Source organism: Panthera onca, chromosome A1 (genome assembly GCF_046562875.1).
Source record: "Panthera onca isolate mPanOnc1 chromosome A1, mPanOnc1 haplotype 2, whole genome shotgun sequence".
NCBI lineage: Eukaryota > Metazoa > Chordata > Mammalia > Carnivora > Felidae > Panthera > Panthera onca.
The window spans coordinates 63,346,094-63,373,849 of NC_138339.1; the positions used below are offsets into that span (position 1 = coordinate 63,346,094).

General features: G+C 49.9%; 1 protein-coding gene and 1 long non-coding RNA gene across 8 annotated transcripts in view; one reads left to right on the top strand and one right to left on the bottom strand.

Annotated features, from left to right (window-relative positions):
- Positions 1–16,266, top strand: part of LOC132681022 (uncharacterized) — a 253,481-nt gene extending 237,215 nt beyond the window's left edge. For 3 of the 6 annotated variants that reach the window (XR_013555625.2, XR_013555626.2, XR_013555627.2), the window contains 4 exons: positions 1,276–1,332; positions 14,703–14,795; positions 15,258–15,415; positions 15,734–16,266. This is a non-coding gene — a long non-coding RNA (uncharacterized LOC132681022). Of the gene's footprint in view, positions 1–1,275; positions 1,333–13,501; positions 14,196–14,702; positions 14,796–15,257; positions 15,416–15,733 lie in introns of those variants that run through there. The other 3 variants (XR_013555628.2, XR_013555629.2, XR_013555631.2) reach the window with 3 other exon arrangements.
- A 5,168-nt stretch (positions 16,267–21,434) lies between these two features.
- Positions 21,435–27,756, bottom strand: part of BOD1 (biorientation of chromosomes in cell division 1) — an 8,790-nt gene continuing 2,468 nt past the window's right edge. Inside the window, exons 2-4 of one of the 2 annotated variants that reach the window (XR_013555624.2) lie at positions 24,576–24,700; positions 23,158–23,426; positions 21,435–22,203 (exon numbers count right to left, since the gene is read on the bottom strand). Coding sequence is in view for 1 of the 2 variants with exons in the window: in XM_078446896.2 (XP_078303022.1) it covers positions 23,231–23,426; positions 24,576–24,700 (321 nt within the window). In the remaining variant the exon portion in view is untranslated. The remainder of the gene's footprint in view (positions 22,204–23,157; positions 23,427–24,575; positions 24,701–27,756) is intronic. The other variant, XM_078446896.2, reaches the window with a different exon arrangement.

Here is a 27,756-nt window from a genome sequence, read left to right on the forward strand (position 1 = left end):
TACTTCAGGTGGCATCAACAAGAACATAAAAAAGACAACCTACAGAATGAGATGAAAATTTTGCAAATCATATGTTTGATGAGGGACTTCACACTTAGAATATATAAACCATTACAACTCAATAAGAAAATGACAGGCCAGTTTCAAAATGGACAAAGCGGGGACTCCTGGGTGGCTCAGTCGGTTAAGCGTCCGATTTTGGCTCAGGCCATGATCTTCTGATTTGTGGGTTCGAGCCCCGCGTTGGGCTCTGTGCTGACAGCTCGGAGCCTGGAGCCTGCTTCAGATTCTGTGTTTCCTTCTCTCTCTGACCCTGCCCCGCTTGCGGGATAATTATGGGCACTTAAGTGTCTGTCCCTTTGATTATGCAGTGAATGTCTCAGGGAGTTAGTTCAGGGGCATGGAGTCCCTGCCAGTGGATTCGGTGTCACCTAAGGGCCGAGATTTATTTCTAGGAAAGCAAAATATGAATAAAATAAAATGAAAAAATGAAAAAAATGAAAATTAAAAAAATAAAAATAAGCGTTAAAAATGTTTTTAAAAAATGGACAAAGCATTTTGGATGGGCACCTTTCCAAAGAAGGTGTGCGTGTGGCCGAATAAGCACATGAAAAGATGCTCGACATCATTAGTCATCAGGAAAATGCAAATCAAAGCCCCAGTGACTTTATACCCGCTAGGATGGCTGTGATCAGAGGTAGATCGGAACAAGTCTTAGAAGGTGGAGAGATTTGAAGCTTCATAGACACCTGGTGAGAGTAGAGAAGCACAGCACTTTGGAAAACAGCTTGGCAATTCCTCAGACGGTTAAACTGAGAGTTACCATGTGATCCAGCAATTCTAGTCCTGGGATGTATCCAAGAGAAATGGGAACATATATCCCCACAAAAACTAGTACAGTACACGAATGTTCATGGAAGCATTATTCGTAATAGGAAAAAGTGGGAATAACCCAAGAGTCCATACACTGAGGAATGGGTAACAAAATGCAGTGTCTCCATCCAATGGAATATTCTTTGGCAATAAAAAGAAGTACCTGGTAGATGTTACAACACGGATGAACTTTGAAAGCATTATGTTGGTCACCAAGGGCCAAATGTCACGTGATTCTGTTTCCATGTTAATAGGCAAATTAGGCAGATTTATAATAGGGCTGAGGGCTTCTGTATCATCTGCGTTTCGAAACGGTCCACAGGATATTGGCAGTGCACAAGTCACACAAGTCATAAACATCATTATTACGATGATTGCTTTATCACTCATAACTTCCAACAGGAACCAGTGGAGAATTTCAGCTCCTGTGAATATCGGACTTAGCCTAGTAGCTGTGCGGTAAGTATTGAACAACGTGTTGGCCCCAGACCCTTGGGAGCTCCCTTAAGAATGCCTGAGGAGGACTGGGAGATACTGGTGTGTCCGTCTTTGGGCAATGACTGGCTTGATGGACTAAACTTGTATGGATCTCTCCAAGGGGAGGAAGCAAAACTGATAAGCACAGAAGTACATCAAGTAGACTGTAAGAACATTTTAGATGCCAAGGCTGGTAAGAAGGTCATAGGAGAAGGCAGACCAGGGGAGCAAGAGGCAAAAAACCAAAGCCATTCATTGTTTTTAAATAAACTTTAAATTTTCAGTTTTAGATTTACAGAAAAATTATAAGGGCAATACAGAGAGTTTTCATATATTTCATGCTCAGTTGACCCTATTATTAATCTATTAGCATGGTGCATCTGTCCCAATTAATGAACAAGCATCGATACATTGTTATTAACTAATATCAGTGCAGATTTCTTTGGTTTTTACCTAGTATCCTTTTTTTCTGTTCCAGGGTCCCATCCAGGACTTTGCATGGCAATTAGTGCCCATGTCATTTTAGGCTCCTCTTGGCTGTGATAGTTTCCCAGATTTTCCTTTTCCATCAGGTTTTTGATGACCTTGACAGTTGAAAGAATACTGGTTAGGCATTTTGTAGAATGCCCCCTACCCCCCTCGCTGGAGCTTGTCCGTTATTTTGCTCATGAGTAAAATGACATTATAGGTTGGGGGAGGAAGACCACAGAGGTAAAATGCCACTCACATCACATCGTGTCAAGGGAACATACTATCAATGTGACTTCTCACGGTTGCTGTTGACTTTCATCGCCCGGCCAAGGTAGGCTTTGTCAGGTTTCTTCTCCGTGAGGTTACCCTTTCCCCCTGTTGCCATACCTCCTCTTTGCAGGAAGTTGCCACGTGCAACCCATACTTCAAATGGCAGGGAGTTCTGGTTCCCCTCCTCGAAGGTAGGGTAGCTACATGGTTATTTGGAATTCTGCACAGGAGATTGGAACCATCCGTTTAAAATCTGTTATTAACCAGAGGGGGAGGTGGGGCAGGGAAGACATGTCTCCAGGTGTGGAATTGGTCTTCGATTCCTTTAGGGAAAAGGAGGAACTGGTGCCAGTCAGGGAGAAGGGCGAGAGGAAGGAGAGCTTGCGTGGCCTCTCCCTTCCTCACAAACGCCGTGAAAGAGGGGCCGTGTGTTCCTGACGCCGGTGCCCCAGGCTGTCTCCACTGTACCATCACGCTGATGCCATGCCCGGGAGTCTTGACCTAACGCATTCATGAGCTGCCCAAGCAATAGTGGAAAAGTTTTCTGTCTTTTTCCCTGGGCAGATTGTTTAAAAAAGAAAATTAAAAAAAAAGGTCAGTTATAAAACCACAACAAAATTGTCGGTCCCCAAAGTGTTTCTCCTCCTTCCTCTCATCTTTGGCCAGAACTGAGCTGTGTACGTAGACCTCCTGAGATGATGTGCAGCGAATGCCCCAGAGTCACCTGATCAGGGTGTGTGGGGCCCTTGGGACTCGTGAGTGGGTGGGCCCCAGGTCTGGGAGAATGCCACCGAGAATTTTTCCACTCTGTGATGAAAGGAAAGACTCTTCTGGATTGGACTGTTTAATGAAAGGCAAAAGCAATTTGGAAAAAAAAAAAAAAAAAGATCTGGCTACTAAATGCAAAGGTTATTTTTACTGTATGGGGCAGCCATCTAATAAAATGCCACCGTTGCCAAAGTTTGTCTCCCCCCACCCCGGGAAGCTTTATGGGCACTGATGTGTGTGTCCTTTTGATTATGCTATGAATGTCTCAGGGAGTTCAGCGAGCGCCTGCCCAAGGTCATGGAGTCCCTGCCAGTGGATTTGGTGTCACCTAAAGGCTGAGATTTATTTCCAGAAGGAAATATGGATTTTTCCACTTGTTACAGTCACATAATGCTTCCTTAGTGCTGCCCGAGTCAGGCCATGAGCTCCGCCCACACGTCAGCATGGGGGCTACAGGAGACATCGTATTCTCTGTTGCTATGTTCTTGGGCTGCCTGCAGACTCTGAGGCATGAGATGCAGTTTCTTGCTGAGTTCATGTGTCTTGGGCACGAATCCCTTGCAACTGGACAGAAAGTGTTCTCTGGTGGTTGTCCGTAGACAGGTTTAGGACTAAGTACTGTGTCTGCATTCCTGAATCCCGAATCGAGATGTCAGACAAGCCATTGCCTTCCTAGCAGGTATCTGAAATCAACTTTCAGACTTTTCCTAACGCCTGCTGCAGGCTTCACGTCCTCTTTACAGAGAGACAGGCTGAGTGGTGGCAAAACTGGGTTGGACTCCTACATCTATCATTACTTACTATTTGACCTTGGACAATTCACTGGAACCTCTCTGCTCCTCAGTCTCTATAATTGCGGGAAGGGGTGACATGAAATGATGTCTACGTGATATTTGCACAACAGTGAATTACCAAAATTAAAGAGTGAATGGTGGAGAATACGTTTCCTCTTCTGACGCGGAGCTCCAGCTTTGACTCTTAAAAAAACGACTCAACGATTCTACATTGCTACTACTTTTTTTTTTTTAAGACCTTAATTTTTTATGGCAGTTTCAGGACCAGAACAAAATTGAGAGGGAGGGACAGAGAGATTTCCCACATATCCTCTGACCCCACACATGCATAGCCTCACCCATCATCAACTATCACTCACTGGAGTGGGACATTTGTGACCAAGGATGGCCCTGCCCATCACAGTCCCCCCAAGTCCATAGTTTACCTTAGGGTTCACCCTTGGTTTGTGCATTCTGTGGGTTTGGACAAAGTATAATGGCACCTGTCCACCACTATCATATCATACAGAGTTATTTTCACTCCCCTAAAATTCCTCTGTGCTCTGCCTGTTCACCTCCCCACACCTAACCCTGGCAACCTCTGATCTCTCTCTCTCTTTTTTTTTTTTTTTTTTGATGTTTATTTATTTTTGAGAGAGACAGAGACAGAATGCGAGTGGGTTGGGGCAGAGAGAGAAGGAGGCACAGAATCTGAAGCAGGCTTCAGGCTCCGAGCTGTCCGCACAGAGCCTGACGCGGGGCTCGAACTCCCGAGCCGTGAGATCATGACCTGGGCCGAAGTGGGACGTTCAACCAACTGAGCCACCCAGGCACCCCACCTCTGATCTTTTCATGGTCTCCGTAGTTTTGCCTTGCCCGGAATGTCACCTAGTTAGAATCATACACTGTGTAGCCTTTGCAGATTGGCTTCTTGCATGTAGTGATCTGCATTTAAGTTCCCTTCATGTCTTTTCATGACTTCACAGCTCACTTCTTTTTAGCACCGAATAATATTCCAGTTTCTGGATGCACCGCAGTTTGTTTATTTATCCACCCACCTACTGGAGAACATCTTGGTTGTTCCCAAGGTTTGGCAATTAAGAATGAAGTTGCTATAAACAGCTGCGTGTAGGTTTTTGTGTAGACATAAGGTTTCAACTCCTTTGGGCAAATACCTAAGGAGCGCTATCGTGGGATTGTATGGTAAAATTATGTTTAGTTTTGTAAGGAGCAGCCAAACTGGCTTTCAAAGTAGCTGTACCATTTTGCAACCGCACCAGCAGTGAATGAGAGTTCCTGTCGCTTCACATCCTCACCAGCATTTGGGGTCAGTGTTTTGGATTTTGGTCATCCTAATAGGTATGTAGGGGTGTCTTGTTATAAACCATTACTTTTTTTTTTAAGCGTGCTTTTCAACAGATCATCGATACGGTTTTTTAAATGTGTATTTATTTATTTTGAGAGAGAGCGATCATCAGGGGAGAGGCACAGATAGAGGGAGACAGAGATTCCCAAGTTGAGTTAGCGCAGAGCCCCTGGGCAGGGCTCCAACTCACGAACCATGAGATCATGACCTGAGTTGTAATCAAGAGTTGGACGCTTAACCGACTGATCCACCCAGGTGCCCCAAGATTGATACCGTTTTTAGGGATCCCAGTCACACAAATCTGAACATGGTAATTTGCCACAGTTAGACCTTAGACAATGGCTCTGTCTTGGGTTTTCACTTTTAAAAAGCATTTCAAACATCTTATTTTATGAGAGAACCACTAAAGGCTCACCACGCACTCTGGATATTTAGCTGTGCCTATGCTCTTGTGTGCTGTGAATGTATTCAAAGAGTAGCCAGTCTGAATGGCTACAAAACTTTTTTTTTTAATGTTTTATTTATTTTTTTAAGACAGAGAGAGAACATGAGTGGGGATGGGGCAGAGAGAGAGGGAGACACAGAATCAGAAGTAGGCCCCAGGCTCTGAGCTGTCAGCACAGAGCCCGACACGGGGCTCGAACTCATGAACTGTGAGATCACGGCCTGAGCCGAAGTCAGACGCTCAACCGACTGAGCCATCCAGGAGCCCCTACAAAACTTCTTTATGAAGCTGCTAAACAGCTATGCCAATACGTTCATTTCCTGTGGAACCGATAGGAGTTATATCAATAGCTTAGGGTACAAATCTAGTCATATTTCTTCTAGTCAATCACTTGAATGCTCCCTCCCCCTCAAACTCTGTTGTAATAAAGTGTAATATCTTGCTTTTGATTTTTCCAAAAACCCAGGGCTTTCCGTTGTCCTGCTTCTGAAATACCAGATGCAGAGGGAACTGGAGAGTCAAAATCCCTTCTTGCTCTTGCCTCTCTGCACCACAAGGTGGCACCGTTGAACACCAGCCTGTGCAGCCCTGTGGAGGGGAGGAAGTTCCTCTTCTGTATTGCTGTTCCTGCAGTGATGTTCCACACGCAGGCTCCAGGGTCCGGTCCCTTGGTTCATGTTTGGATATTATTCCCCCAAATGAAACCCCAAGCAGCGTCCGCCAGCTTTTGGGTGCTGCGCCTGAATCACCCACCACCGAGACTCCCGTGTTTTTCCTGGTAAGCATTATGGACTGAATGTTTTGGCCCTGTTCCCTCCCACCCTCCCCTGCCAAATTCGTACGTTGAGGGTCTAAACCCCAACATGACCGTATTTGGAGATAGGGCCTTTGTAGAAGTGACTAAGGTTAGTGAGGGCCCTGATCTGATAGGATTAGGGCCCTTATAGGAAGAGGCACCAGGGCGTCTGAGGTCTGTCTTCCTCAGTGAAGCACTGAGAAAAAGCCATGTGAGGACGCAGCGAGAAGGTGGCTGTCTGCAAACTGGGAAGAGGGCCCTCCCCAGAACGTGACCACGCTGGCACCCTGACCTTGGACTTCCAGCCTCCAGAACTGTGAGAAAATAAATTTCTGTTGCTTAAGCCACCAGTCCGTGGCAGTTTGTGATGGCAGCTCGAGCAGACGGACAGAGTGAGTTTCTCACTGCGTGTCGGCCGGAATGGACACTGTGGAGCCCCCCGTGTCCATTCCTTTCAACATACTTTGATCAGGGTCACCCCGGTCTTACCTGACAGAGCCGTTTGGGAAGGGAGTTCTGGCATACTGAGTACCCAGGCCGTGGGTCTAACAGTAGGGGGAAGGGAAGAACATGGGATCCAGGTGGGCACGTCTGTGGTCCTTGCCCTGCGGGGACAGGCATGGCCATAGGAGGAACAGAGCAGGAGCATCTGAAAGGTGTGGCCTGGGAAAGGGGTCCTTTTTCCCAGGCCTAAAGCCGGGCTGGCCTGGGCTGGATCCTGGGTCTGCTGCCCAGGAACTGTGAGCCTCGGGGAAGGTTCTTTGTTCTCTTTGTGCCTCACTTTCCTCCCCTGGAAAATGGGGGTGACAATAGGATTAACCTTACAAAATTGTCACGAGGATTAAATTTGTCAGTTGCGTCGCATACGTAGAATAACGCCTGGGATAGGGTAGCTGTTACTTCAAAAGCAAAACGCACCCAGCCCCTCCGAGAGCTCTCAAAGTCATCCACTCACACAGTGACAGCAGTGGTGACTGAAGACTTATCCAAGATTCGGTACCTGGGCAGGAGGCCTGGGGTGCCATGGTGCTCTCCACAATAAAAAGCCCTAAAGATCCCCTTCTCTCATGTTCTCTTTGGTCATCCTCCTGCTGGGCTGTCTCTCTCTGGCCCTTCGTCCCGGGGGTCCCCAGCTTTCCCATGTCTCTTATCTAGTCTTTACTCCCCTTTCCCTTGGGAGAAGACACATTCTTTTCCTTGTCTCCCTGTCCCTGTACTGTTAAGTCGTATCCTTTTCATGTGAACATGAGCTAAGGGTCTCACCATCCCAGTCATTCTGTCAAAATATTTCCTTCAAAGAAATAAAATGTCCTCCCTGGTGGGTCCTGGTGGGGGACATTTTCCCCATCCTTCCATGTGCGGAACTGAAAGCAGGGCCGTGGCGTGCTTGGCAGGTCCTGTTATGCTGTCTCGTTTCTGCATCTGCGTACCTTGTTGAAAAGTGAGCTCCCCAAACACAGGGGTGACACTTTGTGAGTGGCAGCAGGGCCTGGCTCCAGAGGCACAGGGGACGTGTATGGAGTGAAGGAGTTCGCCTTTGGTCTCCGCCGTGTCCCTTGGCAAAGCCTTGCAGGCCCTTCCTCGGGAGGGGACAGTTCTCCACACCCTGACAAGCTCTGAGCTCCAAGCTCCCTTCTGGGCAAGGCGCTTTTCTAGCACTTACTAGTCATTTCCATTTTTATCTTGGCCCTGGGGCGTCCGAGAAGCTTGCTCTGAGCTTTTCCCTAGCAACACAGAACATTCGCAGCTTTGGCATTTAAAATTACCCCCTTCCGGTTGTTTCACCTGAAACAGAAGGAAAGCAAAGTGGCTCAAAGTGCCAAGACTGCTTGGGGACCCCTCCCCCACAAATGGTATGGATCAATGCCTGAACTCAATCTCTTATATAAAACCAGATATAAGAGGTGATGCTTACATCAGTGTGGTCAGATACCAGCTTAGTAAATGCACACTTTTAAAGGCACACATAACCGTGACTTGCTCCAAAAACAAATTGAGACAGCCATAGAGTTATAAATTCATAAATATATATAACCCGTTGTACAGATGAGAACCCTGAGGTACCCAGGCAGTGTGGCTTCGGGGTCCATGCTTTTAGCACATATACTATGCTTCTAGAACTCCAAGGAGTCCAGGAAGTAATCTGTTTATCTGTGCATCCATTTACTGAGCAGACTCACGATGATCTCCAGCGCTGTGCCACATCCACAGGGGGCGCTGGTCACCCAGAAGGGAGAGCCTCTGGGGGTCCCCTCCAAGGGGGCCTGCCACCCTGTGGTCCTCACCGCACAGAGGGGCTGAGTGAGGCGTCAGGACCCCAGCCCCAGGAACGCACTCAGCCCTGCCTCTTAAGAGCGTGCGCCTCGGGCCCGTCACTTCACCTCTGTCCTCTGTCCTCCGTTTCTTCCGCTGTAAAGCGAGAATCAGACCCCCCAACCCTCTCAGGTGGTTTTGAGGGTGGGATGCATTGGTGCTTGTGAAACAGCATGCAGAGCACTGGTGCGTGTGCAACCCGCCCCCCTCCCCCGGAGAAACCTCTGCCATTTGCATTCTGGTTTCTGGGTCCATTTGTAGAGTCATTCAGCAAACGTGCTTGGGTTTTTTTGTTTGTTTGTTTGTTTGGCGGGGGGGTGTGTGTGTGGGGGGGTGGTCGTTCGAGTGTGCGCTTGCCCTGGTGAAAGAAGGGTAAGGTTGAGCCCTCGAAGCTTCGAGGACTGCCTCCAGGGCAGGCAGAAGTGATTTTCCAGCGTGGAGCACGGCTGACAGCCGAGACGTGGATTCCGATTCCAGTTGTCTCACCCCAGCCCTATGGTTTGGGGCTAGCCATTTTACCAGGATGGAGCCTGTTTACCTGTGATGGCACCCATCGCCTTGGGCCGGTGAAGGTCTCAGACGGCGTGGGTAAGGTGCCCCGGGGCGTGCGCTGCTGTTGGTACAGCTGTGTGGTCACGCCTGGGGATGAGGTGAGTGGGTGCCCTGAGTGCCAGCTCCTCACCTGGGGGAGGGCACAGCTCAGTGAGAAGAAAGGACCCAGGGCAGGGGTGGCAAGGCCCCTCTGAGGGTGGGTGAGACAGAAGTCAGGGACAGCGCCTGGATGCCCTCTGGCTTTCTGCACCCCACTGGGGCTCTGCCTGGCCGGGGGTGGGGGGGGGGGCTTTCACGGCCCACCCTGCCCTTAGGCCTGAGTGTTATTTGAATCAAACGAGACTGCCCCCCTGCAACCCCCCTCTCGAGAGGCCAGCGGCCTTCAGGGCCACCGGGGAGCGGTTGTTTACTTACAGTGCTTCTGTCTGTTTATAGCAGTGGCACTGATGAGACCCGAGCTGCGGTTGGGCCTGGGTGGCTGGCTGCCCCACAAAGACAGCTTTCAGGCCACACTTGGCTGAAAATTTGGGGACAAAAGCGGGGTGAGATAGAAGGCAAGGTCAGGCCCGGATCCGGCTCGGGCTGAGAGGGAAACAGGCAGGCAGCTACCATGGTTTAAGTCCTTACTACATACTAGACTGTGCTGAGGGCTTCACATGAATCTTCTCAGTTATTCGCACCACAGAGAGGCTGACAAACTTGCCTCTGGCTGCTTGACTGCTTTTTTGGAGAGCTGGGATTTGAGCCCTGATCTCTCTGAAGGTCTAGTGCTTCCCCCACCGCCCCCCTGCTGTTACTTTGCCTCCCCAGGTAAACTTAATATCAACAGTTGCTGTTTAAGATTATCTGTCGTCCTCAAAGCAGTCTTATAGATAAGGAGACTGAGGTTCAGAGGGGACCAGTGACTGGCTCGTGGTCACACAGGGAGGGAGCGACGGAGCTGGGGCTAGCTCCTAGCACCTAGCTCCTCCGAAAGGTGAGGGAGGGTCTCCTCTGACACTTTTCCTCTAGGAAAATGCACGGTGTTCCCCGCCCGACCTGTCTTCCAGGTGGTCCCCCCGGCTCCCCCTTCCCGGCATGCTGCATGGAACGTATCTGAGGAGGACAGGCATCTGGCCTCCACCTCTGCCCTAGGCTCGCCCGTCTCGCTGGCTCTGACAAGCCGTGACTGAGAGCTGCGTGCCCCCCTCTGTACCCCCGCGGCCTGTGAAGGAGGGACTGGACTGCCCTTTCCCCCATTTTACTGAGGACGACAGTGGAGGCTCCGAGGGTGAGGAGGGATTTGCCCAAGGTCGCCCAGCTACTGAGGGGTCCACGTGGTGGACGAACCCAGGCGGCCTTCACTCCAGAGCTCGGGTGGCGGCTGCAGACCCTCAAATTCCGAGGGCCTCTCTCCACTTCCTTTCCTGCGCCTGTCGTATCCTCTCCGGCAGGTGAGCCTGCTTCTGACCCCCTTCCCCTCAGATCCCCCGCCTCCTCTCTCGCACGCCCCTGCTGTGTCTGTGCCCACATCTCCCATCTCTCTCTCCCCTGTCCCTGGGTGTCTTGGAGCCTGCTGGCCAGATCAAGTCCGTGCCTTGGGCTGGGCTCCCGGGACCTGCCGTAGCAGACAAGCCCTTGTTCTGGCTCTGCCACCCTCGGGGCTGTGGGGCCACGTGGGCCAGGTTGCTTCATACCCGGGCTTCATCTGTAAAATGGGGGCAGTGATGGCTGCTCTGTGTCCTGGGGTGTTTCGTGGTTGAATGAATCACCGACGGCTTCTGCTACTCTGCCACCACTATGAGGGGTGATAGCAGTATTTAATGAGCACTTACTATGTTCCCCTGTGCGGTGCTCCCAGAAACCCTCTCTTTCAATAAATGATGCAGAGTCTGGCTAAGTGATGGGGGGGGGGCGTGGTTTCTGAGCTTCCTGTTCTCTCCTTCTCCCTCTCCCCCCTCCTCTCCTTCTCCCTCTCCCCCCTCCTCTCCTTCTCCCTCTCCCCCCTCCTCTCCTTCTCCCTCTCCCCCCTCCTCTCCTTCTCCCTCTCCCCCCTCCTCTCCTTCTCCCTCTCCCCCCTCCTCTCCTTCTCCCTCTCCCCCCTCCTCTCCTTCTCCCTCTCCCCCCTCCTCTCCTTCTCCCTCTCCCCCCTCCTCTCCTTCTCCCTCTCCCCCCTCCTCTCCTTCTCCCTCTCCCCCCTCCTCTCCTTCTCCCTCTCCCCCCTCCTCTCCTTCTCCCTCTCCCCCCTCCTCTCCTTCTCCCTCTCCCCCCTCCTCTCCTTCTCCCTCTCCCCCCTCCTCTCCTTCTCCCTCTCCCCCTCCTCTCCTTCTCCCTCTTCCCCCTCCTCTCCTTCTCCCTCTTCCCCCTCTTCCCCCTCTTCCCCCTCCTCTCCTTCTTCCTCTGCCCTTTCCTCTCCTGATCCCACACAGCCCGGCCATGACAAGAGTGCCACGTCTCAGAGCCCACAGAGCAAGAAAAGCTGCTAGATAACACAGGTAGAGGTTGGGGTGCCTTGTCCCTTGAGGATGTGGTTGTATCACTCCTCACAAATGGATGGCCCCCAAGTCCACGGCCATTGCCATATCAGGGCCCTCAAAAACCGTCCCCAAGGCAATGGCCGGGAACTGCAAACCTCCTGTTTCTGGTTCTTACAACTCTGGGCAGATTTGCAGAAGGTCTGCTCCTGTTTCCCTGGGCCAGCCCGCCCTGGGTCTGATCCCACTAAGGACACCCCCACTCGCCAGGGGACAAGTGCTGTAGGGACTGGTCAAATTCCAGGGCCCTTGTTGGGCCACGGGGCTCACATGGAGATACCGGTCCACACTTAGGTGCAGTGCTCTCGTTTATCACCTTTCTCTGCCCGTCTCCTGAGATTAGAGTGACACAGAGCTGGCTCTGCACCCTGAGGGCAGGCTGGGCATCTTCCTCTTCTTTCTTTCCTGCGTGCGAGGCAAATAAGGAGAGGAAGACCTTGTTCTACTGGCTCTGGAAGAGTCTTCTCCATTTCTCTTGTCCCTCCCTCCTCATGGTCACCCGGCATGGGGCTTTCTCTGGCCTGACATGTCCGGGGCTCCAGCACTGGGGGCCCACGTGCTCTCTTGCTGCACACCCTCTCTCTCTTCTGCCCCAGGTGGGAGAGGGGACACCTTGCACCTTACCTGCCTGACACGTTCCAGGAGGGTTTAGACCGAGGGAAACAGGCAGAACTGGCCTTTGTTTTTTTTTAAGTTTTTAAAAGTTTATTTATTTTGAGAGGGAGAGGAAGAAAGGGCACGTGCGAGCAGAGGAAGGGGCAGAGAGAGGGAGTTCCAAGCAGACCCCACATGAGCACGAAGTCCAATTTGGGGCTCAAACCCACAAACCATAAGACCACGACCTGAGCCGAACTCGAGAGTCAGACGCTCGACCGGCTGAGCCACCCAGGTGCCCCACAGCTGGCCTTCTTAAAGCTGATTTCGGTTCAAGGTCATGTCAACCCAGAACTGGCTTGGGCAAACAGCCCCCCGAGTGGTCCAGCCTGTCTCCCTAGAGTCCTGTGTGAGGGTTGGGGCCACGGGCTTTGCTGATAGTAAAGGACCACTTTACCGATGTCATCTGTGCAGATGTGGTCTTGCAGGGAGGTGGGAGGTCGGGCCAAGGCAGGAGAGAGGTGGGCCTGGGTCTCCAGGTCCGATGGCGGTGGTTTACAACTGCCAACCACAGGGTGTTCCCGGCACAGGCTTAACGAGGGGAAGTGGAATGACGTATTACGGTTCTCCTCCTACAGGGGTTTTGTCCAATAATGTTCACTTTGTTTCCATCCACCCCCCACCCAAGCCTCTGTGGGGAGATTTGTGCTTGGAATGAACTTAGTAAGATTTATGGACTTTATTAGTAACTTATGGACTATAAATAAGTTTCTGTTGGTCTCTACCGCTCGTGCACGTGGCTGCAAAGCCTTTCCCCCAACCTGCTGGGTATGCTTGAGGGGGCCTTGCTGGGGGAATGAAGAATGAGTCCTGGGCAGCCATCAGGAAGACAGGCGGCCTGCTACCCAAGTGGCTGACACGGAGCCATAGCAAGAGACACGAAAGGCAGATGGGCGGTGGGATGGACACAATAAAGTAACGGGAACAGAGAGAACGCAGAGGGCTAGCTTGACCCCCAAAACCTGCTCTCTCACTGCTCTACGGCACTCTCCAGGAGGTGACCCTGCCGTCTCCTCTTGTAGCCAAGCCCGAAGACAGCCAAGTCACCTGCCCTGCCTGGCAGGGGCTGTCACGTGGTGATGATTCACTACGTTAGCCATTTCTTCATTGTCACCACCCCTGGCCGGTTCCGACTCAGGAAGGACTTGTCTGTTCACACCATGTGACCTTTCAGCAGGGCTCAGGTCAGGGGTTTACAAACGGTTACTGAGCCACTAGGTAAGCGTCCGTGGAGATGGGCACAGGTGGCGGTAGACCAGTATGGGGTGTCAGAGCCTGAACAGGTGGGAGGCCATCTGTCTGGGGGCGGGGTGTTGGCTATGACAGGAGGAGGTTCTGTGTAGAGGGGACTGTTCCAGTGCAAATGTATTGAGGTTAGTGGGAGAGGCTAGAGAAAGAATGACACTTAAGGGAAGGAGAGAAACTCGAACGAACCCCTAGAGGGTCTGGGAGTAGTGGCACATCCAGATTTGACTTTTCTCTTTTTAATTATTTTTTTCAATGCTTATTTGTTTTTGAGAGAGAGAGAGCCAGAGCGTGAGCGGGGGAGGGGCAGAGAGAGAGGGAGACACAGAATCGGAAGCAGACTCCAGGCTCTGAGCTGTCAGCACAGAGCCCGACGTGGGGCTCGAACCCAGGAACCGCGAGATCATGACCCGAGCCAAAGTGGGACACTTAACCAACCGAGCCAGCCAGGCGCCCCCAGATTTGACTTTTAAATACCAGACAAAGGAATCAGGCTTCTTGGAGAAACGGCAGATCCCAGGGCAGGAGCAGGAAAAGCACGAGATAAGCCTCGACCACCTCCTTGTGTCAGAAAGTAAGCAGGTGGCCAAGGACAGATGGAGGGATGTGACACGGATGCAAAAGCCGGCCTGAAACGCTGCCCAGCAGCCAAATCTGGGACAGTCCGACACCGAAAGAGGTAATGATGGCACCAGATTGTACAAAACGTTGAGTGAAATAGGAATCCATGGGTCCATACAGACAGAAATAAACATGTGGACCAATAAATAGGGACAGGAGAAAGCAGAATTGGAAGCTAATCCTAAGCAGTCGTCAGACAAACCCACCTGAAGAGATATTCTACCAAAGATCTGGCTTGTAGTCTTAAATTTTTTTTTTTTTTACATTTTTATTTATTTTTGAGAGGCAGAGAGAGACAGAGTGTGAGTGGGGGAGGGCCACAGAGAGAGGGAGACACAGAATGCGAAGCAGGCTCCAGGCTCTGAGCTGTCAGCACAGAGCCCGACGCGGGGCTCGAACCCACGAACCGTGAGATCACGACCTGAGCCGAAGTTGGATACCCAACCAACTGAGCCACTCAGGCGCCCTCTGGCCTGTAGTCTTAAAGAGAGACTACTGCCGATTGGAGGAGACAAAAGAGACGTGGCAACTAAGTGATTCTGAACTGTGTCCCTTCACTGTGCAGTGTGGAGCTGGGACAACTGGCAAAACCCGACGAAGATGGAGAGGTGAGATGGTCGCACTCGGTGAACCAGGCCAGTCACGGAGGACAAGCACGGTATGGCTCCACTTATACGAGGTTGCGGGGGGTGAGGTGGGGGCCTGGAACTTCCTGTACAGACAGGAAGTAGCCTGTGGTCACGGGGGGGGGGGGGGGGAGGAGGAATGTGGAGTTGGTGGGGACAGAGTTTCAGCTTGGGAAGATGCACAAGTTCTGGAGATGGATGGTGGTGGTGGTTGTGGAACAATGTGAATGAACCTGATCTTACTGAACGGGACACTTAAAGGTGGTTCAGATGGTAAATTTTATGTCACGTGTATTTTCCTGCAACACAAATGGGGAAAACAGCTGGGTTTTGGAAGTGAACAGAGCAGGGTTGGACTCTCACCTCTGACACTGGTCGCTGGATGACCTCGGGTGACCTCGGGGGTGGCTGTTAGTGGCCTGCATGCGGCAAGCACTCAGAACAGGCTACCTCCTCTTAACTGGTCATTGCGCGTCTTTGACTCTAACTGCAAGGTGGCTGGTTGGATTTTGCCCATCACCTCCACCCCCAGGCCCACCCCCGTATGACCTGCTGGCCACTCAGAGCTCCTAAGCCTGCTATCAGTCTTCTCTCCAGGAACCTCTCCTGGGGACAGTTAGAGGGGTGGAGCGTGTCCCAGCCAAAGACACAGGTAGGACCTTACATGCTCGTGTATGCACCTGCCGTCTCTGGAGGGGAAGTATGGACCTGGGAGGGACACGGGTGGGGAATTTCTCCCTGTGAAACCCATTCATGCCCCTGGAATGTCTTCCCACAAGCTGCATCTATGTAAATAACATAAGTACACACACAAGTCAGTCATTATTACCGAAGAGGGGCCCCCATTCCCTCGTCCCTCTCCTCAAGGCACTGCCGTCTTACATTAGCCCCTAGCTCTCCAGCCAAAACTGCTGCGGCCCTCGTTGAGGAATTCGGTGGATGTCTCCCTCTTTCTCCCTCTTCCTGTCAGCTCCGTGGCACTTTGAAACACCACTTTCCTCGGCTTCCGGAAAACCAGCGAAATCTATTCATGATGGGGAAGGGCCATGCCTCTGCAGCCACTGTTGGAACTCCTATGGCAAAGGGCACTGCCCGGCATGCTTGTAAGTGCTCAAAAAAAAAAATTTTTTTTTTTTGAATGAACAAACCGTTAAACAAACCAACAAAATAAAAAATATATAACAACGAGCCTCAGTGCAAAAGTAAGCTCAGGCGTAACGGCACTGACACACTCCCCAAATCATGCAGGTGTGCAAATGGCCAGAAATAAAGGCAAAGGCCATCAGTTTTTAAATAAAGTAGTCCTGGGTGCGGGATTATGTTATTGTTTTGCAGAACGTTATCAACAGAGAAACCAGGTATGCGTCGATGTTTATGCAGGCTCTCTCAGTATTACTTGTCGCAACTCCGTGTGAACGAAACAAAATTATTCCAAAATAAAGAGCTTAATTTAGGTAATGTAGTAAGGGCAAACCTGATCTGTCCGATGAAGACAAATCTGTCGATTCGTGCATTATCAATGAACAAGTGCATCAGATGTTACTGGAAGTTTGGTCAGGGCAGGGGCGCCTGGGTGACTCAGTTGAGCGTCCGGCTTTTGATTTCGGCTCAGGTCATGACCTCGCGGTTTGTGGCTCGGAGCCTGCTTGGGATTCTGTCTCTCCCTTTCTCTCTGCCCCTCCCCTGCTTGCTTGCTCTCTCTTCCCTTCAAAATAAATAAATGAATTTAAAAAAAGGACAGAAGGCTGCAGGGGCGGATCATGTACCTAAAAGGGGAGAGAGAGATGGGAAAGGGGATTTTTAATAGCATCATGTGGTCGATGTTGCCTGTGTTTGGCAAGGTCTTACAAGAAGATGAGATCAGCCAAAAAACTTTCCAGCTTGTGAACAGACATTAGAGGTAAGAAGGAGAGTCCAGATATTTGAGGATTTGCAATGTTAGGTAAGCAAACTGATTCGGGGCCCTAAATGGCAAGAAGCAAATGTCGAGAACCCTTGTGTGACAAAGGCCTCCATGCAATGATCAGGTGAAAAATGTTCTGCCGAGGCAAACTTTTCAGGTGGACAGAGCGGCTCAGGGAAAAAAGCGTAAGGCTTGGCTTTTGCACATAAGTCCCATAGCGTCAAGGTTTCAATCGAGAGAGAGGTATGAGAGTGAGGGAGCAAAGGAATAACAACAGATTTACGAGCCGAGTCTCACAAAAAAGTTGTGAATGGGGCTTCTGGCCCGTGTCGCTGGTTGGAATCCGTTAGGTAAAACTCCTACTGCGTTTATAAGATAGCCATTCTGACCCAAACCCCCACGATCCCGAGGCTCCAAAAGTCTCAGCTCAGAACTGAAAACGACCTTGGGGCTCTAGTCTCCTAGGACAGGATGGGGATTAAGAAAGCTGGGCAGCCTCTCAATTCAGATTCCCCAGTGTGGTGTTCGGGTGTGGCCAGAGGGGGTGATGGCAACGGCAGAATCTCACAGAGGGTGGCGCTAGAGGCCGCGGAGAACGGCAGGGCGGAGTGGGACCTACAAGGGACACCTGCCATGCCGCGTTTAAGTGGCCTCACAGCAGAATTGCTTCCCCTTTCCGGTTACTTCTCTGTTAAGGATTAGGTGGGGTATTAAGCAGATGACTCTTCTCTTTAGTTATGAGGTCTAATAGAGGAGGAGGTGCCTAACCACTCAGGTGGAGACATCCTGGGCCTTGAGCTGGATGTGGCTGGCCACTAGATGATACTTAGGGTCATCTCCCGTGGAACAGGATTAGTATCTCTGCGGGAAGAAGACACCATATTCACTGGTCGAGAGGGCACACGGAGGTACCTTCTAGGAACCCCCCCCCCCCATTTGATTCTCCTCTCCTTCCGGGCACATGAGTGGTTTGTACCTCTCGGCGCCCCTGCAATTAGGTATGGCCACATGCCTAGCTGTGGCCAGTGGGCTCTGAGTGAAAGGGAAGCGTATCGCCTGCAGGCCAAATTATTCATCCTTCATGCGAGACCCTCTGTTGTTCTCTTCCTTTCTTGTGCTCTTAAGGAAGAGCTCTAGGGTTAAGTCGATGGGCTAAAAGCTTGGAGCAGCCAGGATGCGAAATTTCACCTTGCCCTTGCCCTGGAGGGTTGCCCGGACCACAGCCATTTTGTGTAAGTGAGAAATTTGTTGTGTGAGGCCTGATGAGTTTTTGCTGTTTCTTTGTTCACCTACTGTAGCGGCAACAGGATCTGTCATCACTAATGCTGCCCCAGAGCCCAAATGGTAGAGTCGGGATTCAAACGTTGAGCCTTGTACCACCAGCACATTATAGGAGTTCATAGGATTGTGGTGGGGACGGCCATCGTCAAGGCTTCGGCGGGTCTGAGTCTGACAAACTTCTCCCACATGCCTACTGAATCACGTCTGTAGAGACTGAATGCTGCTCCCTTACGAGTGCTGGAGAAACTTGGCCACATTCAGCCATCCCTATCCAATCTATTGCTCCTGTAGAGGGGGGTGGAAAGGATTTTCTCTCTTCGAGCACTTAGCTGAGACCCCTGTAATAGAGTAACAAGAGAAAAACAAGTTTCTTAACATGTACACCTCATGTATCCATGGGGACACCCAGGGAAGAATAAGTAATCCCCTGAGGTGGCTTAGAATTCAGAATTAAATACCAGCTCAAGTGGGAAAGAAGAGGGAGAGGGGGAAGCAAGCCTCTAAGGGGAGAGTAAATGATTTTTGGGAAAGAGAACGGACCTTTAGAACAGATGGGAGGTGTGACAGTTTGTGATGAAGTTTGTCAGGGTGTGGGGTTGACTTTTAGTCTCTTCTCTCGTGGTAAGAGTCAGTCCTCCCTGGTGGATAAATTCCTGGGAGGGGATCTGTGTGGCAACTGTTATTTCTTTTGGGGTATCGGTCTTTAGACAGATAATGGGAGTTCAGTGACAGCCTCTCCCTGTATTTGCTGTTTTCCAAGTGCCCGCAGCACCAAACAATCCATATATCAAAAAGCAGCAAACTTGGGGGTAGCATGTCCTGCGTGGCATATTCTGCTACCCTTTGCTCTCTCGTTTACAAAGTTTTAAGCTTCATACATTGATTAGGCCACACAGACAAGCCCTCTTCTGGCTTTGGCCCTGGAGAAACGGCTACTCAGGGTGAGTCTGAGGGGCTTCCGGGAAAACCCGTGTGCTGGTTTTACCCTGAGCCCACATCTGTGTGCAGTGTTCTGTGACCTTCGCTCGTCCTTGGATGGTTCAATCTGGACACCCTGAGGGAGATGTTAGAGGGGGAACTTCAGGCTCCATTCCAAGCCAGAGAATTCTAGAACTGCCCTCAGGTAGCTGAAAACTTAGTCTCCATGAAAATCAGTCTAGAAGATCTGGCCCTCTAGCTGGAGATGTTTTGAATCATCTTACTCACAGGACGATGATACTCTAGGGCAAGTATCTCCAATATTCTCAGGGGCCAGCAGGGTGCTGCAAATGAGAGAACCAGCCAGTGACATCCGCATGTCCTACACGTTGTCTCAAGTGGAGAGTTGCTACAGAGTTCTGGCAGATTGTTAGCCCGTGGGAATATAAATGTGTTGTCAAATCTTGACATTTTTCATTAGGATCCAGAAAGGGAGCTCTATCTGGAAACCCCCCCATTTAAAAATGTTGGTAATTAATTAAAAACAAAACAATAGACAATAGTCACAACTCCATGGCCTATAGAACATGGTTAGAGGGCGGTCGGTCGTTCAGCAAACTCTGCCCTGTGATGGACATTTGAGCGAGGGAAACAGACTGGCTAGAGCTGTAAGGGTACGTGTTGAGATGTACCAAGCGGTCAAGTTGACTTGATTTTGGCCCTGTATTTGGAATGAAGGGTGGACCCCAAAGGACTGACAAGTTTGAACTTAGGTAATAAGGAGGCAGACTAGCAAGGGGGTGGTGAGGAGGGAAACGTGAGCTTTGAATTCAGAGACTTGGGTTCAAACCTTACTCCCCCACTTAGCAGGTGTACGAGTAAGTTGCTTCACCTGAGTCTAGGTTTCCTATCCCTGAAATGGAGAATAAATCCTAACAGGGTCATGAGAATTAAGCTACATTTAGACATAAGAAAATGTCTGCCACCTGGTAGGGGCCTAGTTTGTCCACTTCCTTTCAAAGGCTTGAGAGTGAGGAAGAGGTTTGGTAACAGCAGTGTTTCTGGAAGGATGGCCACATGGCTGTGTGGGCACTGGAGACAGAACGACCGGCTGGGTGTCAGGCAGTGTGACCAATTTGAGAGGACGGGTAATCACATCCATGTGGCCTTGGAGCCAAGCCCATCCCTGGTGACAAGACCGTAAAAGTTGACCTCCTGGCTCCTCCGAGGGTAAGGTGATAGACAGGGTGCAGTACATAATGCCAAGAAAAGCTTGGCTGTGCCACCTGTCCTGTCTGCTCCCACCCTATCCTTAGGGCAGCTGAGAGAGGCAGGGCCCGGCCCCGTCAGTACTGATCCAGGGCCTCGGGCACAGGCGGGCCTTGACCTCTGCTGGGTCCCACAGGCAACTCTCCTCTATCTTTCATAGTCGGGGAGTCTTCTGCAGAGTTCTCAACAGTGTTCTGAGCTGCTGAGCAAACTCATCTTCAGAAGACACTTGTTTTGAAAGCTTAGGAGGTTTACGTTTCCAAGTCAAAATGCCCCAAAGCACGGTCCTTGCGAAGAACAGAATTAAAAAAAAAAAAAATCAATGAGACTCGCCCCTCAGGAGCCGTTAGAAGAGACAGGTTTACCCACTAATTATAACTAAACCGTCATTGCCAGTCAACATCACCAGCTTTCCAAAAGTTTCTTCAGGTGAAAATGATTTTTCCTGTGCATCAGAATCACCTGGAGGGCTCGTGGGCCCCCTCCCCGCCCCTCCCCAAGTCTGTGAATCAGGTCTGGGGTGGGGACTGCATTTCTAACACTTTCCGGGGTGATGCCGAGGCTCCTGGTCAGGGACGCTGTGTTCAGCGCCACTTCTGTGACAGATCTGCTTGTATGTATTTAGTTCACAGAGCTGGCGAGTGATCCAGAGTGCATGGGATCCTATTTCCCTCATGAGTAAACAGAAGCTAAGGTTAAGTGGCAGAAATAGGGTCAAACAATGCCTGCAAATCTAAAAGCCACAAACTTCACTGCAAGCCAAGAAATGGAAAAGGTGGAGGTGGTTCATTTTTAACAGGGAACCAGCTAAATAAAGGCTTTAAAGTTTACTAGATGGACACTAACCGGTGATAGAACCACGGCTCTCTGAAGTTTTCTTGGATATTATTCAAGGCTTGCAGTACCAAGTGTTTGCCAAGGGCCAGCAGCACGAGCATCACCTAGAACGTGAGAAACAGGCACAGGCCCCACCCCAGAACTCCTGGGTCAGAATGTGCGATCTTTCCAAGATCCCCGGATGCTGCTGCTGCAAACTCAGGTTAGAGGAACATGGACAGAACGTTCTGCCCTCACCTAACGACAGGCCTTAGTAATGGTCCAGGGGAGGAGGGACTGTCTGCCCACGTCTAGTGTTACCTACTAGCTTCAGGGGGTGGGCAGCTCTAAGTTAGGTTCACCAATCTTCCCCCCACCCTCCACCACCAGACTAATCATGTGTGGGCATGGGCACAGCATGCAACGGAGGACAAAGGTTGTCCTTCACAGGCCTGGAGGCTACCATTCAGTTGAGGCTTCGGAGTAAGAGTATCAAATGATTTTATTACAAAACTTAAGCCATTCATTGATCATTCAACTTTTCTAAAAAACATAAACATGAGAATAAAATAAACACACCCAAGACTCACTAGCCTTTGCAGGATAGGAAAAAGCCCTGGGCAGAGAGCCTGCAAATGTTTCTCCTTTTACCCGATGTCCGTACTTCCTCACACATTCTAGGGTCCCATGTTTTGTCACCTCTTATGAGGCAGGGAAACCGAAGCTACAAGATTCATGTACAAGAGGGTCACGACAACTTTAGAGCTATTTGATGCTAATGCTTACATGTTCTAGTTGACAAATAAGCACTGTCTAACACCTACTCCATGCTAACCTTTACTGTCATTTTTTGAAATTGCATTTTGGGACTGGTTATCTTCATTCTCTGTAGCTCCAGCCCCTCTAGGATCCCCAAACACAAACCCTAAAATCCACACGCAGTCTCCAAGTTCAAGTATAAAGGTTTGTTTCAGGACAACCCCAGGCTGACGTAGTGTTTCTTTATAACTCTGTAGTGTCTTCTGGATGCCATCCCCTTCGACAGGCTGACCGGATGGCAGCACAATGAGGGGGCACACAAGGTCAACTTTGCTACTGCCTGTTCAATCTGCATGCTACCCCACAGTCAAGGCTGAATGCTGAAATCAGCGACGACCTCGGCCTGTCTTCATTCTGAAGGTGTACTCTTAAGTAACCGAATCCATTTCTTCACAGTTAATTTAACGGAGCTTCCAAAAAGTGTCAGACATACTCTAAAAAGAAAAGAGAATCGGATCAAAATGCCTCTTGACGAGAGACTACATTTATGTTCCTGAAGAAATTTACAATTAAACTAGGAAGACTGGAAATGAATGTTTTGCATTCCGTAACGGAATTGAGGTGTTCGCCCAATACTGGCACAAATGGACAACCTCCCCTTCTTGAGTCAGTGCCCTACACGAGCTTCCCGCTCTTGCTTTGTTCACTCACTGATGCTTTCCTATCAAAAATGACAGACATCTTCATGAATCTCGAAAAGAGCACACCAAAGTGGAATGAGGGTAAAGGGCACACCCCAATGGTAACTAACAACGGCTAAGTAAGGATCCGCTGCTTACTTGCTATCACTGCTCATATTCACTAATGGCTCAAAGCCTGTAAAAAGCATTGTTTTGTGCATCTACAGCTGACTTTTAAGATTAAAGTAAATCCCAAGTGTAGTAAAAAGAGGTATGCATAACAGAAGTGTCCCATGGTAACGGACAGTGGTAAACTCAAATCTCTAAATACAAGGAAATCCAGCAGGGCTAAAAGCGGACTGTGCGCACCATTGAGGATGCCATTTTAGAACGCATTGTTCGATTGTATATTCAAATTGCAAACCCAAGTTTAACTCATGTCCAGGGGTGAGACTCATTTACACATGATCTCAGCCAAAAGGCCGAGAAGCGATTAGGAGTGAGGCCCATTTAATCATTTTCAGAAAAACAGGACTTTCATTTGAATTTCTCTTGTGCACAACAATCATCCCGGTTGGTTTCTACTGAAGTATCTATTCACAGCCTAAATGTTTAGCTCTGGTGGCACACAACTTCATACTCGCTCACACAAGAGGACACTACTAATTCGTTCTCAGTAACAAACGACTCCTAAACAGCAGCGGAAGTCTATCTGCACTAAATGCTTTTCTGAAGGTATACAGAAGATGATCCCCAATAGTGGCTTACCCCTTTTCTATCCGTTTTATATATTTATAAGCCAGAGATGAAGGCTCCTGGACAAAAGACAGGATACCGGACCTTAGGAAGCATCCTGGGATGGAGCTGGGGGGTCCTGGCTCTCAGGCTCTGGAGGGGGCGCTGGCACAGCTTCTTTTTTCTTGGCCGCCAGGAACTCATGAATTGCTCTTTCTATCTGTGGTCTGAAGATGTGGTTTAGTTTGGGATCCACCACTTGAGAAATGATTCTGTCCACTCCAGCTTCCAACATCCCTGACCTTGCGGAGACAAAGAGATCATTCTCTGAAGGTCCACGCACCCTTTCCCCAGCCTCCCCTCGTGTTTGCACCGTGCGTACCTGACCTGTACCTGTAGTACGATATCAAAACTGGGAAAATGACACGAAGACAATACGACCTTATTCAGATTTCACAGGTGTGGCTGTACCCTGCACAGGTAGCTCTGTGCCATTTTAGCCACATGAGTAGCTTCAGGGAGCCACCACAACGAAGCTCTTACCTACACCACCACAGCACCCCCTGTGCCAGCTAGCCCCTGCAAGTCACACTCACCTCCTCCCCATCCACCCCCAAGCCCTTGGCAACTACTGATCTCCTGTCCATCGCTGTAATTGTTCATTTATCAGAGTTACATATGTGGAATCAGCACCATGCATCTGTTTGTTACTGGCTTTTCTCACTCAGCATAATTTCCTGCTGTTTCTAAAGAGGTAGGCTTCATAAACTTTTAGATATTCCACGAGAGTTCAGTGGACGAAGACCTGAACACAAGTGTTAGTATTAAGAACAAGAAAAGGGGAGGAGATTAGAAGCAGCTTATCTTAGGACACCAGATTCTAGGACCCACCTCCACTTTTATGCCCAGTGACGCTACGAAGTCACTTGGATGACCTAGCAGTAGCACTTTATTAACTGAAGTTCAGTTGTTTGAAGGACACACTTTAATAGGACTCTACGCATTCCTAAAAGCTGCCATCACACTTTAGAGGAGCCACGTGGACTCAAAGACTTTGTAGAACTCCCCTTCACTTGGGAGACTAAAGATCCAGCTCCTCCTGCCCAAGATCTGAATGCCGATCCTTGGTGTAAAACTCCCATGTATGTGCCAACTACACTGAAAACTCTGAGCGGCAGCGAATGTGTTTTGCAACCTGGAATATATTTCGGAGCACCCAGGAAAGTTTACACAGGAGGCCTATGGAGGTTGGATAAACTAGCAAGAATGTCAGTTGAGTGCTTTGCTCATTTGAACTTGAATAAAAGGGTGGACTGTCGCGACTCGTGTGTGGGGTTTGCTGGAAAGTGCCATCCACCTTGACCAAAAAAAATGACTCGCATCAGCTTTCCGCTTTCCTGCGTATCATACCGGTGATTACTGCCTTTTCACTCCTAATTCTAGTTACTTACTGAACCACACTCTGCCTCAGACCATTTCGCAACTGGTTTTTGTTCATTGTAGGATTCCATTCCTGCTTGTCCAGATGTGTTGACACAAAATTATCCACTTTCTGCCTCAGGTTTTGGTAAGCTGGCTAAAACATTAAAAAGAAGACGCAAGGTAAGAAGTTATATGCACCAAAGTTTTAGAAATCAGTCACTCAAGAATACTGCTTTCCACAGAAACGTAGAATTTTCAAGTCCTTGAAGACACTTCTACTATGACTATGAAGATCACCGTGCAGCACAGAAGAGTGGGAATTAATGCCCGACACAAGTGCTTACTTTATGGTGGCCAGGCACAAGGCCAGATGCTTTATCATCCCATTTACTTTTCAAGTAACTGTACAGGGAGATTTTATTAGCTCTCTCCTGCCCCCATTTTAGAGATTAGAAACTTACACTTAGAAAAAGTAAACAGCTTGCCCACTTAGCTAAAATGTGGCACAAGCCAAGGGCAGACCCAGTCTGTTTCTGAATCAAAGGAACCGAGTTCCAGCCTGGCACCATCACTAACTAGCTGTCTGACTTTCAACAAGTCACCAATCTTTAAGTCTCAGTTATTTCCATTTGTAAAACTGAAATGCTGCCGCCCTGCTTACCTCGCAGAGTATCCTTAGCAACAATGAAGGGGTCAGGAAAGCCCTCTGCATAAAATGAAGGGTCACCAAAACCTCAGCACAATGAGAGAATGCAGACGCAAGTCAGAGCCTATGGAACACTGGGAAAGGCTGAAGGGAAGCACAGCTGAGGTCCGAACATGGAGCTTCAGACACTTACTGGTCTTAAATGTTCTCGACACAGCGAGGGTCAGAACAAAATGAGAAGGAACTTGGTGAACACAAGGAGCATATGTTCTCAGCCTCTGAGACCTTCTGGTATGATCAGCTACTCTTCTTTAAACCAGGTATGATAGGGGCGCCTGGGTGGCTCAGTCGGTTGAGTCTCCGACTTCGGCTCAGGTCACGATCTTACGGTCCGTGAGTTCGAGCCCCGCGTCGGGCTCTGGACTGATGGCTCAGAGCCTGGAGCCTGCTTCCGATTCTGTGTCTCCCTCTCTCTCTGCCCCACCCCCGTTCATGCTCTGTCTCTGTCTCAAGGATAAATAAACGTTAAAAAAAATTTTTTTAAACCAGGTATGATAGATACAGCGTGCATTGCTGTTTAGGATCACCGCTGTCCCCTTCTGCCATGGGCAGAGAATGCTTACCTACCCCAATGATGCTGAGTTTTGGCAATGTCATACGGTCTGGTCATTGGAGTGCTAGGGACAAGTGACCTGAAATGTGGTTGTGTCTGGCTTGGTTCTTGTGCTCTGGTGACCCTCTATGAGGGCATGTCCTAGGATCTAAGATGAGTTCATGTGTTGCCGAGCTAAACCGAAGCCCAGCTGAAGACTACTTGGATGAGCTGAACTTTAGCTGACCTGCAGCCCTATCAACATAAGAATGAATGCCTGTCATAAATCACCGTGATTTGGTTTATTATGCAGTGTTACTGTATCCAAAGTTTGCTAGCAGTCGGGTAAGTGAAACCTACAAAAGAATGAGTAGGCTTCAGCCTACACGTGGACTCCCAAACACCCATGTACTATCTACTCCTTCTTCCTCTCCTCACAAGGGTCGGGCAGAGGGTGCCATGTTCTCCTGGCCCAAGGGTGGTGCCTGACCCATGCTAAGACAATGCTGATGTTTCCTGGAATTTCTTTGAACAGGAATTGAGAATCCATTTCTAGAGGAAGAAGACATAAGACGTAATCAAAATACTAGTAGCCAAATGGATGACTCTGCTCTACGGTGACAGTAAAACAGTTATAAAGAGCAGAGATGAAGGCCCTCGTGGAGCGTCCCTGGTTCCAAATGCATCCCTACTCTTCTGGCAGTTTGCTCCTTGGGTCCTTTCTTGGGTCAACAGATTCACCTCTTTGCTTAAAGGAACTAGAAACTTGAACTACACATCCTGTTTTACTTTCTACTATTCAAAATAACTCACCTGGTTTGAAATGACAATTACTGCTTATTGAAAAAAAGACAAAGGACAGCAAACGTCACCACCAAACCTGAACAGATCTTGACACTACAGAATAATCCCTTCAGTTCTTGAAGCGAAAGGAAAGAATGCGCCTGCCATTACATTTTATTGTATTAATCTGTCCCTAGCTTGACTGATTCCCATATCAATTCTATTTATTTATATTTTGGATGCACTACAAAGTAATCATCAGTATACTCCTGAATATTTCAGCAGTCTGGGAAGGGGCCTAAGGATATACGTTTCTAACAAGTTCTCAGGTGATGTTGATGCAGCTGATCCACCGGCCACACTGAGAACCTTGGGGCTAAAGCAACAGAGGACTCAACAGGTGCCTAAAAACACACTATCTTCCAGAATTAAAACCACCCTATAGTTACCAGAAGGAGCATCTAAGGTGTTGGTGGGAAAGGCTCCAACTCTCCTTCCCCAACAGCTTTGTAATACTCTTATTTTCTTTTTTCCAGAGAGAGAGAAAGAGAAAGGAGGGGGGGGGGGAGAGAGAGGGGGGAGAGAGAGGGGGGGAGAGAGAGGGGGGGGAGAGAGAGGGGGGGAGAGAGGGGGGAGAGAGAGGGGAGGAGAGAGGGGGGGGAGAGAAAGGGGGGGGAGAGAAAGGGGGGGAGAGAAAGGGGGGGAGAGAAAGGGGGGGAGAGAGAGGAGGGGAGAGAGAGGAGGGGAGAGAGAGGAGGGAGAGGGGGGGAGGGAGAGGGGGGGAGAGAGAGGGGGAGGGGGGAGGGGGGGAGAGAGAGGTGGGGGAGAGAGAGAGAGGTGGGGGGAGAGAGAGAGAGAGGTGGGGGGAGAGAGAGAGGTGGGGGGAGGGGGAGAGAGAGGTGGGGGGAGGGGGAGAGAGAGGTGGGGGGAGGGGGAGAGAGAGGTGGGGGAGGGGGAGAGAGAGGTGGGGGGAGGGGAGAGAGAGGTGGGGGGAGGGGGAGAGAGAGGTGGGGGGAGGGGGGGAGAGAGGTGGGGGGTGGGGGAGAGAGAGAGGTGGGGGGAGGGGGAGAGAGAGGTGGGGGGAGGGGGAGAGAGAGGTGGGGGGAGGGGGAGAGAGAGGTGGGGGGAGGGGGAGAAGAGAGGTGGGGGAGGGAGGAGACCGCCCCCCCCCCGAGTGATGATGGTGGGG